Source organism: Lathamus discolor, chromosome 12 (genome assembly GCF_037157495.1).
Source record: "Lathamus discolor isolate bLatDis1 chromosome 12, bLatDis1.hap1, whole genome shotgun sequence".
In the NCBI taxonomy this organism is placed as follows: Eukaryota; Metazoa; Chordata; class Aves; order Psittaciformes; family Psittacidae; genus Lathamus; species Lathamus discolor.
Genome location: NC_088895.1, coordinates 3,603,787 through 3,617,652, shown reverse-complemented (window position 1 = coordinate 3,617,652; position 13,866 = coordinate 3,603,787). Strand labels below are relative to the sequence as shown.

General features: G+C 42.8%; 1 protein-coding gene across 5 annotated transcripts in view; it reads right to left on the bottom strand.

Moving 5' to 3' along the window:
• CCDC60 (coiled-coil domain containing 60) overlaps positions 1 to 11,478 on the bottom strand; it is a 58,658-nt gene extending 47,180 nt beyond the window's left edge. For 4 of the 5 annotated variants that reach the window (XR_010615611.1, XM_065692616.1, XM_065692619.1 and 1 more), the window contains exons 1-2: positions 11,408 to 11,478; positions 10,654 to 11,094 (exon numbers count right to left, since the gene is read on the bottom strand). Coding sequence is in view for 4 of the 5 variants with exons in the window: in XM_065692616.1 (XP_065548688.1) it covers positions 10,654 to 11,094; positions 11,408 to 11,449 (483 nt within the window). In the remaining variant the exon portion in view is untranslated. The remainder of the gene's footprint in view (positions 1 to 10,653; positions 11,095 to 11,407) is intronic. The other variant, XM_065692617.1, reaches the window with a different exon arrangement.
• Between the last annotated feature and the right edge of the window lie 2,388 nt (positions 11,479 to 13,866).

Below are 13,866 nucleotides of genomic sequence, written 5' to 3'. Positions count from 1 at the left end.
TACCTGTGTCACAGCCTCTCTGACATATCCAATATAGCCAGTTAGCAGACCACAGATCAGGATGACCCCTGGCAGCTGCGGTCAGACAGTAACACAAATACACATGGTATCAGACTAGTCATGGGGGAATCAACCATATGTAAAGTCTTATGCTAAACCTGTCAAGATGTTGACAGGTTTGACTTCCTGCCATTAACTCTCCAGTGAAAAAGATAACGTTTGCCCTTTATGTTTAGGCTATAGTTATGAGATAGCTTCATTTATTGTTAAAATATATAGCTCCCCAAAGAGCAGGGCAAACAATTAGCTATGAGGATCATTTGTTACCTAATAAAGCTGTAAGTCTTCATTTATCTAAACTGGGAGCTAACAGATTTAAGGGGTACAAGCACCTAAAGAATGACTTTGAGAAAAAAGGGAAGAATCAACTGGAAGCAGAGGTCAAAAACACTGGGTTCCTAAAGCACTAGGAGGAAAATGTTGATACATAGTGGGACCAAATGATGCCACCTGGACAGATCAGGATCCTCAGCGTGGAAGACAAATGAGGCTATCTGATCAGTGGGAACCATTGGTCGTACCTGCAGGAGAGAAATGAAGCATCAAGGACAGAACTATTGAAGTAAATACATTTTAGTCTGAGTGCTGCAGTCCAAGGACTGCTCTAACAGATGAGGAATGACATGATTTCACCCTCCCAGAAGTGCCACAGGCATTAGCTCAAGGCAAAAGACAGCAGAGAGCACTCACAGCAACTAGAATTAGCCAGAGGCTTCAGTGGGTTCTGTAAGTTACTGCAACCTAACTTTCATTGCAGCAGAGAAAATATTACAAATAGCCCTAACAGCTTTGCTTAAATTCAAACATATGGATTGTTACCTGGACCCCAAATTAATTCATCTAGAATTTGCCTTTTATGAATAAGTAAGCTTAATAAAAAAGTCAAAGTCATCCTTTAAAATGGCATATTTGTAATGGATGTATTGTGTGAATGAGCAATTATGAATTCACATCACAATAGCTTTATGAGGCATCTTTTGAACCTTAAACAAAGTTGTGTAGGTATGCATGAAGTTAAATGCTTGCAGACCAAAATCTAGCAGTTTCACTTGAAGAACTGCGCCCTACTCCACCATTACTCCACTGAGGTTGACAGACAGGCATATGATGTATTTAAATATCCCACACCAAGAAGAACCATGAACTTTGCCTTTTGATTAGCAGAGAAGATGAATAAACCTTTTAGCAGTAAGTCATTGAGGAATTAAGTTAAAGCCTCCCTCTTAATACACCAGAAAAACAGGATCCAGGCTACAATACCCCAAACAATGTCACAGCCTAGTCTTAAAAAAAAAAAAAAAACAACTTTGTGTTGTTTGTGAAGATTAACAGAATCCAAAGTAACATTATAACTCCATTCTCCATACACTGCTTTTTGAGCATTTAATGCAAAGAGTGACAGTTACATAGCTGCCTAATTAACTTGACTATTTTCCCCTGAAAATCCTCTCTTTTAGCTCTCCTTCTGTGCAAATAGTATAACATTAGTTTAATAGAAAGGTCACAAAGAATACAGTAACATTCTATTAAGTCCTTTTCTCCATGATTACAGTCTCCCCCCTTGCCCCCCAGCTCTGTTGTGCATTCAACACTTTTTCTATAGGCACTCCATGAAAACTGAGAAGCTACCCTAGCCATGGAAGGTGCTGTTGTCCACTGCTTGCAAGTTGAGACACACCATTCTACAGTCTTGATTCACACTTGTTTTCCTCTGCAAGCCAAACTCAAGCTTTATTTATTACCCTTTCCGCCCTCACTGCTGAATGCCTTCATTCACTTTGAAACCCGTCCTTAAATTGGAATATATCACTCCATAGGCTATGTTCTCCATTGAAATCAACTTACCCTGAAGATGTTGTCTTCTTTGTGAGAAAGACAATTTGTCCTCTGCTGTGCAGAGTATGGAGGGAATTAGCAAGGTATCCTGGCTAAACTTCAATTTGCTTCAACTGGTGTCTGCTCACTTATGTTCACCTCTCCTTTTTCCACTGGATACATTACTCTTCATCGCTTTCTGTCCTGGATTCTCAGGTAGTATTGCTCTGCTCTGTGACTGCAGCTAACCAGGGATGGCTGATATGACTTCTACATTCAGCCTGCAAAGTGCTTTTGGCATCATTTGGGGTAAAACTGATCTATAAATATATTACCCCTCCTAGAAATGAGCACAATCCAACCTGTCTACAAATTTAGTCCTGCATTTCTACATCAGTTCTGATTATTTTTTCTCTTGTCCAAATATAAAAGTCTCCTTATTGTTCATGTTCTCCTGCCCCTAATGAAATACTTACCACTTCCTACTAGTGATCACATACACAGAGCGGTTTTTAAGTTCCACATGTACAAAAGAGAACAACCTTCCCACCTGAACACAATTTCTTCCATTACTAGTACACATATATTCATTCCTGACATAACTCCACCAGCAGAGTGACACAGTATAACCAGAAACTCATCCATGAATTACAAAGAGCATTATCTTTACTGTCTAATGCAAGTTCTAAACTGATCACACCCATAAACAGTAATAATTTTTTACATAGCCTTTCTAGTCCAATATCAAAATGTTTTTTCCCATTCTCTCCCAAAAGTAGCCATTTGATGAAATGCTTTCAGTTATCAAGTGATTTAACTGTCACACTGCAGACAGGGGAGAGCCAGGTTCTTCAAACATAAGGAATAATCTATTTCTTTGGTTACATAGCCAACAAAGTACTTGTATGTACTATTTAAGAGAAGCAGATATTAAACCTGTTAAAAATCTAAGTTTTGAATATTCCCTGTAAAGTATAACCTTTGCAATGCACTTATCTCCTGCCCGAGGCATGATATTGCAGATCAATTCCCAAACCCAGGTGAGCATTGCAATGCGCTACACTGACAACTCAAGCTGTAATCACAGAAGTGTAATGCACCATGACTGTACCAGCAGCCTGACATTTGGCAAGTTTACTAAAACCTTAGTAACAATGCATTATTCCATTTGGTATGCTTCCCTTCATTCATTACGGAAGCAGCCTTTAGGAACAGAAATTGAACTTTTGAAATTGATTAGACTGTTTGGAACTTAATAGCATGGAGACCGTGTGGACCTTACTGGTTAGCTGCTGTTCCACAGATATGTCAAACTAATTTAGAGATCATAAAACCTGCATTTTTATAGCACATAACATTTTCACATAGTTAGGCTCAGGTCAGGAGTACCACCTAACATTTAATATTCATGCTACAAAGTAAGACTACCACTCTTAAACAAAAAAAGCCTCATCTTAAAACATAGTTCCATAAGCATATGTCTCATTTATATCACCATTTTTGCTTCATACTCTAAAAGACAACACAAGAACATCTGCAGGAAAAAACAACACTTCAGTATCAGAAAGTTCTTTGCTATAATACCAGGTTCATACTTTCCGTACTCAATTAGTCAAGATAGTTTACTTTCCTAAGTCACTTTCTCCAGAGGTACTAGAAAGGTAACCATTGTCAGTCTCACAAGGCCATGAAGAAAAACATTTCAACAAAGCCCTCAGTAAATGAGTACTTAAATGCTATGATTAACAGTAACTACTTCAGCACTGAAGGACTGCTGCTCTTCTAGAATAGCCAAGAACTTCTAACAGACAGATGAATACAATGCCAGAGCAGATCACAGATAAGAATAAAATATTAAGTTCAGAAGTTCTGCTTTAACAGCAGCTTTGCTACGCCCACTAAATCATCTCAAAACTTGGTTGACAATGTTGTTTTCCTCTTGTCTGACTTGCTGCAATATGATGTAATCTTTCCCCATTTTATCCATGGACATGTGCAAATAAGAATTTTAGTTCCTCTGAAATGGTGTGACTGACTTTTTTTTAAACTTTGTAGTAAGGGCTTTTAACTAAGGTTTAATTTTTAAAACAAATACATTTATGGTTCAGGCTAACAAAGGAGAACAAGCTGTGTACCCTCCACCAGCCTGATCTGATGTAACATTTGTTGAAGGAGGAAGAAAGCTGCCTGCTGTTACAGTTTGGGCGTGTATCTGAGTTTGATAAAATGTGCCCAAAATTGAACTTTCCTTCCTACATCAATTACTCTGCTCTGGTTCTGTCTATGACAACACCATTATCATCTCACTTCACAGCTTCTGTTTATCTTTCATTCCACTCCTCCTCTTAGTACCACTTTCACATAACCAAACTTCTCCAGCCCACTAGAACAGTCACCTAAAGCTATACCTTTTTCTGTTATTCCATAGCCAATCACTTTTTAATATGCCCTCAAACCTTATGCGTTCAGGCTTACTAGCATTTAATAACATGGGCATAAAAGCAGCAAGATAATGGTAGAATACCATTACATTGCAAATGGCTGGTGGGTCAATGCCTTCTTGGATGGATGAGAAGAAAGTCGTAAGAGAGAGATGCATACCATTAGGCTGTTCATTTCCAAACATTCTCTGAGTGTCTTTGCAACAAGTTATCTGTTAGTATTTTAAAAAGGAAAAGCAGTGCAGTCTTGTGCTTGGTAACACAGTGAAAGGCTATAGAAAACAGTAGAAAACAGTTAAAGAAAAGAATACTTGAGCAACTCATTCTACTTACTGGAAATCAAGATTGTCCATAAAACATGTACAACCACAGTTTCACTTGCTTGTTGCTAGCAGTGAAAGCTGGAAGTGTACATCAGCTTTCATCATGACAAGTGAAGCAAAGATGTCACCTCAGATGGACAGTGTGCATGAATTCTGTCCTGCCTGACGATTACCAGGCCGAGGGCTTGCACGTGTAAGTTATCAAGAGAGGTTATGGAGATTGTAGGAAAAATCATTGATATAGAACTCACAGTTGGCTCTCCACATACACATAGGGTGAGCAGAACAGCTGCTTCCCTGTATATTCACTCCAAAAAGAAGAAAACCCCGCAAGCACCTCACAAATTGCATCTGGTTAACACCAAATAGGGGGAAAAAACCCCAACCAACCACTAAAACCCCCACAACCAAACAAAACTACCCACAACATGCTTTTACTCATTACATAGAAAAAAAGGAAACAAAAGAAGATTAGCCAAAGGAAAATCTATCTGCCAAATCCACCTATGTTCATTAGGTACAAGAAATCTCCATGGAAACCTAAGCCAGGCAAACCTGTATCCCCATTGTGTGGTAGGCTACATTCAGCCATGTCTCTCAGGCATAAAACAACACACCCTTTCATTTCTGTAAGCAATAGAACCTTTCTTACAAGGCAACACCAGGAACTCTGAAACTGTAATCAGTGTCCCTGTGCCTGCACCTACTTTTTTAGGTTTACATGCTCTGTAAATAACACCCTAATAGGTTTTGGCAATAGCAAGGTGATAAGCTGTGGTCAATTGATAGAGGGCAGTTTTCCAACTACTGACTTTTGTTGCACAGCCTATTTCTTTCCCTTCTGTCCCACAGCATTTCTAGAATGTAGCCTGCTGTAAACTGCTGTGACTTTAGAAAGCAAGGAAAAAAGAAAAAAAAGGTACAAGTTTCCCATATGTCCTGTGCTGCACTCAGGAAATTTATTTTGTCCATGATCTGCAACAGATAAGCAAGATTAAATAGATTGTGTCATGGTTTGCATGGCTATTGCAATGGAAGGGCAAAGCCAAAGCTGATTCGCAGTGGTTTTTAGTTCACACACTGATACTCAGATAGAGGGCATGCACTGCAGTCATGGCTTCACAAAAAGAGAAAAAGATCTTGGCCATAATTTTGTGTTTCTCATTTTCATTCCCATTTTCCATCAGAAATACACAAGGACAAACAAGGCAAGTTTAGATCTCTGGGGAAGCTGAAAGCATGACCCTCACTGCCACAGTCTCTTCTGTACCCTCCCTATTTTTGCTTGTTCCCTTCATTCTGTCCAAAACACCAGCCCATATAAAAGCTAATTCCTGAGCTGACAGACTGTCATGACATGATGAGCCTGGCAAAACAGTACAAGCAGGGAAAAAAAGCAAACCAAATAACCTCAAATCAGATACAAATTAACCCTTTCAAACAAAGCACATCTCAAAATTCTTACTTTCATGCTGCCAATATGCATTTTTTTAAACTGTTAAAGAGATACTCAAGTGTTTACCAGTAAAGACTTTGAAACCACCTTTAGCAGGCAGTGGAAAGACATGGAATGGTCCAATTCCACCAGCCAACACTATACCAAAATACCCCAAGAGACACTTGAATCTGAACATCTCTACCAATGCTTTGGCACTGCTGAATAACAGCCATCCCACTGATAACTCACCCTTATAATTTACCTCATACATATAATATGGACAAAAATACTCTAGAAAATACTAATATTTTGTAGCTTTTCACTTTCAAAGACACTTCAGTAGTTAATGGAAAGAAATATTGTGCTCTTCCAAACTAGTATGTTGTTGAATGTCACATTCTTCAAATAGGAAGTCTCATGGTATTTCTAAGGCACCTTCTAGATTTGTAATGAAGTTGTTTTCTTTAAAAATAACTCAGGCATATCACTTCTTAGGTGCAGATGTAAGCCCGAGGTTGATCAATGACCATATACTGGTTACTCAATTTAGAAAGCATCAGGAATGTCACCACACCAGTGTATTCTGGCCTGACCAGTTTCACTGTTTTGGAGATATTAGGAAGACAACCCACTACTAATGTTTTCCAGCTCTTCTCAGAGCAAAGAGGAATTACAATTGACCTTTGCATCAGAGAGCCAGCAGGAGAAAGATTCTTTGCATTATAAGTTCTGCCTTGAAATACATGGTTTTAGTCTTCTAGAGAGGCTGGTTTTAAACTGGAAACCCTGACATATCTTTAACTGCACCAATAACAAATAACATCAGTGTAATTTCTCCTGAAAGAAATTGCTTTGTTTTCTTCTTCAGTTTCCAGCTTAAAACCTTTCATTGTGGATGCTGTTGTCAATCTTATCTAGTGACCCATTTACCCAAGCACAGAATTACAGAACAGAATTTTATGGCAAGTACAGAGCAGGCTTTGACACTAATAATTCTCACTCAAGATTCTGTGGACTTGGCTTATTTTTAGGACTTGCTGAGAAAGGCCACCTTTCTTCCATGCAGAAAGTCAACAAGTTACCTCAGACAGGTTTTTCAAATGAATTTGTCACAGCAATTAAGGGAAGGAAGCTATATGAACACGATAAAAGGTGACTTAACATTGCCATGCACCATTGCATTAAAGAATGAGACCTTTAACATATTGGTCTGAACACTTAAGAAATCAAAAATACTGTCCAGATAGCTACATTCTTTGACTTTCAATGAATCAGTGCTGCCTGCAGTGTGCACTCAACCTTTGAGACAGGGAGAGGGAAATCCTCAAAACAAAGTAACTTCCAGTTTACCTAATGGAAACTTGAAGGGCTCTATCTCACAGTATGGGTATGCTCTGATATTAACACAGTGCAGAACCAAGCAGCCCCACAGGGAGCTCCTCCCCCAGCACCCCAACAAGTTTGGAAAATGGCAAGAACCTGAAATCCATTGATAAGATCTGTGGTAAAGCTTCTCTGGTTAAAGTACATGGTCCATTCAACTTGTCCAGATTCTTCTAGTAATGATAGTGGAAGGGAGCAGATCACACATGTAAGACAAACACTGCACACCAAAGCACATTGGAAAAACTGAGGCACTACTGAGGATAAAAGTTGGGATAACTGGCAATCTAAAGGCATAAGAGTCACAAAATCCACGTAATTTTGAAAGCTGGCCACTCAGTTATGCTTGGATAATACTGCACAGGATGGGGAAGAGAATCCTCCTTGTTGTGGGTTTTGGCTTTTTTGATTATTGGGTTGGTGGGATCTGGGGCGTCATGGGGCTTTTTGGGGGTTTGGGGTGTTTTTGTGTGTGGGGAGGTTGGGGCAGGTTGGTTGGTTGGTTGTGGTTTTTTAAACATAAATGCTACACTTCCTGAGCTTCCCCCATCCCTTGCTGGTATTGCTAGTAGTTTAGACTGGGTTTATTTTGTTCCAGTGGGTTGCAGTGGAATAAGACTCTTCCACTGCACTGGCACAGCTTTACTTAGTGCTTTCACTGCAAGATCCCACATTGTCTGTGTGACTACAGAAGAGCAGTTTCCAATGCAGCAGTGAGAACATTCAAATAACAGCTCTACACTTTTAGATACCAAATTTACTTAAGATATGAAAGCATCTATGAACATACAGATTTCCTAAACACATTTGTTGGCATTGAGTTAATAGAAAGGCATCCTAAATGTGCCATTATTACATACAATATCCTATGCCCGTATAATTTTGTATAGCCCAGTATCCGTGCTCAGCATCCCTGTTTTCAGCTCTTAAAATCTAGTTTTTAATAACATCAGTTCAGAAAGTAGCATTTGCCAGCAGATATTAGCATACTCAAGTCCTCTTGAATTCACAGGACTTTTATCACCATCTTGTTATTTATAAATGTTACTGTCATTCATCACTGCAAATCATCAGCTGTACCTGTGGCTGAAGAAAATGCTAACTCAGAAGGCAGAGATGAGAGCAAATGCATTGTTGAGAGGTCATGATTTTTACTACCAGGAATGTTATGCTCTCAGACACCTATAATTAGACATATCCAGTATCTACAGTCATCTCAATCATTCAAAATACTATGGGCACTGCTAGGTGTGGATAGGAATGGTGTAAATAACCCATATAAAGCAAAATTACAGGTAACACAAAGTAATTTTAGAATTAGGCTACAGAAATACATTTCTCGTATCTCTGAAAAACATATAAATAGATTTCTGCAGAACATGCTGACAGCTTAAATAGTAAGATTTGATGTGTGAGCAGCATGAAATCCCTGGGCCTTCCCCAGGTTGTGGGGATGGAGGAAACCACAGGACAGTTACTAAGTTTTTCAGCCTAGTAACTACTATCTTTTAGGAAAAAAGGGAAAATAAGATCAGTCTGAGATTTCAAGATTACATAGTGCTTTTAGCCATGCCTACCACAAAAAGGAACCGCAGGTGTGACCCATCCCCTCTGATAACTTCATGAATCTAAAGTATAAGCTGCAGCTTATGGTAGTCACACATTTGGTGACCTACATACAGTTTATTTTCTGTATAAACTGTATGCATTACATTTGGTCAAGTAGCTGAGTTCCAACTGGGTTTCAGAGCACAATTAAGGATCATATCCTGACACCATTTTTTATTACCAAAACAACAATCACCTCAAATTAACAAACATTTCCAGAATTATCAGAATTTTAAAGAGTACATCTGCAGCTGAAAAAAATCCCCAAAAACCCCAAACAAACCAACCCAAAACTTTAAAGCAACTTCTAATATTCAGAAGGAAAGACATTCTATAAGTTCAGGATTAAAACAGGAACACTGGCAACACTTGCTGGATGTTGACTGATTTACAGAAACAAGCCTCTGAATATAAACAGCCAACAAGATGCTGCTTTAGGTAGAATGTGAAAATAAAGTGAATGCCACCTATTGCCTATCTACAGCTTAAAACACTTGATCTAAAACTTTTAAGCTCTGAATGCAACACACAATGAGAGCGGAAAATTAAGCAGTGGGTGGACAGAATCTTTTCTGCCTACCTTGAATAATAACCACAACTGCTTCAGCTGTCAGACACTATCCCTTAGGCACTCCATTAGAAAGCACATAGCAAAATGCAGGCTCAGAGAGGCCAATGTTACTGATATGCTGCAGAAACTTCACTCTGTTTCCACAAGGAAAACTGCTCTCTGCACAAGACAGCAAGGAAAGATCTCCTCACATGAGCCAACAGCATCAAGGAAAAGCAAAGAGATGGCAGAACACTGCAAGTTCACCTTAAGTATCAACAACAGAGTTCTTGTCTCTGTGGTTTAATGAGTCAAGCTTGACTTAAAGCAACCCGAGATAGTTCAAGACCCACAAAGTTCATGGGTGTGCAGCACTAAGGAGATCAGCAGTAATCACCACATAATCAAAGCAGCACAGGCACTCCCAGCTGGTCCCCTTACACCTTCCTGGAACCCAAATACAGGTGCAAAGTCAAGTGCACAGTAATTAACCCACCACCTCTGAAGCCATCCCTACTTATGTAAGTTGTATTACACTTTACTTTTGATACCATTCTTATGCTCAACTTTTGAGCCTTTCACCCATCCCCTAAAATGCCACCATTGATCATTCCTGCTTTTTAACTCATCCTTTACCCTGTTTGATTCCTCTCCTTCCATTTTCAAGACTTGTGACCTTCCCTTGGGTATCTTCCCTTAAGTACATTCTCATTATCTCATGTTCTTTTTCATTCAATAGCCTGCTATTTTCTCTGCTCCATTTTAAGTGCTCTCATTAAATACTTTAAAGACCAATTTCAAAAGCCGGTTCCCAAATCACAATATACACCTCAAAGCAGTCCTGCTTCATTCACCATCATCAGATATTATCTCAGACCTGGGATTATTCATAGAAAAGCACAGAATACTGTTTCAAACGTTCCTTTAAACAGAAATAATGACTCCTTTTCCCTGGAAACAGGGGCTTGTTATTTCCTTAGCAGTAAATCCTCCCCGTTTTCCTATTTAAAGTGGAACCAGGAAAGTCAGGCCTACCTCTGTGAGCTGCCCCAAGGCATAGAGGGTGAGTTGCTTCGGGTCTGTGTAGGCAATTTCTCCAAGCTCAAGATAAGGCTTCCCAAGGGGAGTGAAGAGCCCCTTATCAAACTGCTTTAGCCTCCTATGGTAGTTTTCCCAGAACACTTGTTCTCTTGGAGGTTCACTGCTCTTGTAAATGGTTTTGCTTCTGGCCAAGACCTTCCCTTCCCTCTGATCAAAGCCAGGCAGGGCCTCAATGCGCACAAACTCCTTTGGATTCAGCACATTAGGGGCAGCCAGCACCCTGACTCTGGTGTCCTTTGGTGGCTCTGGTCCTGCAGGTGCCTTGAGCCTGCTGCTGCTGCTCCTCCCAATGTCTGCTGCCATGGGTGCCTCAACTCCACAGTTCTTCGGTACTGACATCCTTCCAGAACAGGAACCTTGGTTGGTTTTAACTCCCTAAGGCGTTAAAAACTCTTAGTTTCATGAAAACTAAGTTATGAAAACACACACCCCCTGCCCAAACTCTGAGGCAAGTCTGAGTCAACTAAAGAGTAGCCCAGCAGAACTAACACCACACGAGGTCTCATTCCCATCAAACGCCAGGTATAAAACCTGAGGGACCTGCACACCTAAAACCCACCCAGCCTCCTAAGGAACACCCACAGCCGGAGCACCCCCCTCAGAGGGGCTCGGTAACAAACACAACCCCATTTATCCCTTACCAACACCACCAGCAAAGCCCACCCTGCCCGCAACCCTCCCGCCTCACAGCACCGCCGGCCGGATTAACCCCGCCGCGGGATCCCCTCATGGCTCCGGGGACGGGACGGGACGGGACGGGACGGGACGGGACGGGACGGGACGGGACGGGACGGGACGGGACGGGACGGGACGGGACGGGACGGGACGGGACGGGACGGGACGGGACGGGACGGGACGGGGACCGGCTCCTCTCCTCAGCCACCTCAGAGAATGGCGCCTTCCAGCGCACCTCTTAACGGACACCGGCAAGCGTCACGTGGTTGCCTGGGAAACCCCGCGCGGAGCCGCGCATGCGCGGGGAAGGGCGGGGCGGGAGCGCCCACGAGCGCTGGTTTGGGGGGGGGGGGGCGTGGTGATGGAACTGGATGAGGTGTGAGGTCCCTTCAACCCCAAACCAGGCTGGCATTCTGTGATTATAACAATAAAGATAATATTAATTAGTATTTTAATCAATTAAATGGGCTGGGGCACCTTCCACTGGAGCAGCTTGCTCCAAGCCCCTGTGTCCAACCTGGCCTTGAGCACTGCCAGGGATGGGGCAGCCACAGCTTCTCTGGGCACCCTGTGCCAGCGCCTCAGCACCCTCACAGGGAGGAGCTTCTGCCTAAGAGCTCAGCTCAGTCTCCCCTCGGGCAGGTTCAAGCCATTCCCCTTGGCCTGTCCCTAGCACCCCTTGGCTTCTCTCCCAGCATCAGCTTGGGTGCATGCAGAGCAATGGCAGCCCTCGGGATGCTCACCCTGGAGCATACCCATCAAACCTTGCTCCTCCGATGACCGTTCTCTGTAAAAGCCTTTCAAACGTCCCTAACATCTTGTCAAACAAGCAGTAACTGGTGGCAAATGAGAGCTCGAGATGAATTTCATGCTGTATCTATTCAGCCCCAAAATACACCGGCAATCAGCAGCAATAGGACATTATTTGAGGTATATGATTTCCAGAAGATTGGGTTTTTAGCCTGTCAAGCGTTTCAGTCCTTACTAAAGGGATGTGGTGCCTGCAAACACCTCCTCCCCATCTTTCAACCTTGAAGAAACCCACCCTGGCTGTTATTTCCCTGTGTTTTAATGTGTCCGACACATCTTCACTATTGCAGCCTGTGACGGGGAGTGACCAAGCACGAGAGGGCAGAGGCAGCGAGCCCCAGGCGCAGAGCTGTGTGGCTGCAGGATGATGTTTGCGGGTGGGAAGGTTCCCCCCACCCCATTTCCCTCTCTGTCTTTCTGTTTTCTAAGGGCTGAATTGCTCCACCGACCCCGGTGCCTTGAGCTGCTTCGTTCCTCAGCACGCACGTGGTGGCTGGGTCCCGAGGTGCTCACCCGCTGATCTGCTCAACTGTGGAGGTGGAAATGCAGTTTCTGCTGCTCCTCTCTCTGGCTGCGGGTTAATGGTAGCTGTTGGCAGCTGAAAGGAGATGTTCCAATTCCCAGGGTTTGAAACAGAGTGAGAAACGTCACAGTGCAGTAACGACACCCCTCTGGGCACCTGCTTCTGTTGTACCTGGGGCACAGGCGTGTTTTCAACTAGAACAGTTGGGAAAGAGCTAGTTTCAGTGATTTGCCTAACACAAATGCTGACATCCCATCTAGCACTGGGATTCCAGCTCTGGGGACTTAAGGGGAATACCTGCTAGAGAATCACCATGTGAAAAATAGAAAAGTGGCATTTTTGAAGCAGCCTTCATGGCCAAAAATGTTCTTCCACATCCACACAGGGATGCTTTCGCATGAGGGAATGGTGCTCGATTGGTCTTGCTGATAGCCTTGCGTTTGAAGAACCAGGTTGAGACGTGCCAGAGGCTTTGGGTCCAAGAGCGGGAGGACCCCAGCTGAGACACGTCACCCCCCCGCTCTGTCTGCTTATTTAACTGGAGTCATTCCAGATGCACCCACACCCCACAGGCTTTCATGCTGTAATGCTTTGGAGTTGTGCCCAAAACACACTCTGCTTCCCCAGCAGATCCATTTTTCAATGGCCCTAAAAAGAACTGAAGTGCCATTTGGCTTCATCAGGATGCTCGGGGGCCAGGAGGGGATGTGTGCAGGGTGATGTCCTGCTGGTGCTGGTGACTTCCCACCTCTCCTGGTCTCTCCCACTGGCACAGGCACCTGCACCCATGGGCAGCGTGCGTGCCTTGGAGCAAGGCTCTCGCAGAGATCTTCACACTTTTCTCCAGGCTTTTTGCAATTCATTTCCCCCAAAATTGCCCATCCTGCAAACTCTTCCTTGGCAGTAATTTCCCTCTGGAGCCCTAAGCTGGGAGAGGAGCAAGCTGCCTGTGCCTGGCTCCTTAGTGCTATATCTATATAAATAAGCCCCTTCCAAGACAGAGGAGGATGTGTTATTTAGAGATAAACAACAAAGATGGGTTTATGGGGTTTTTGCAGACACTTTCCTCCCGCAGCCCATGGAGGCTCCCAGGTAAAGCTCTTGCAGGGCGGTTCTCCCACCTCTTCCCTTGCTCAGCT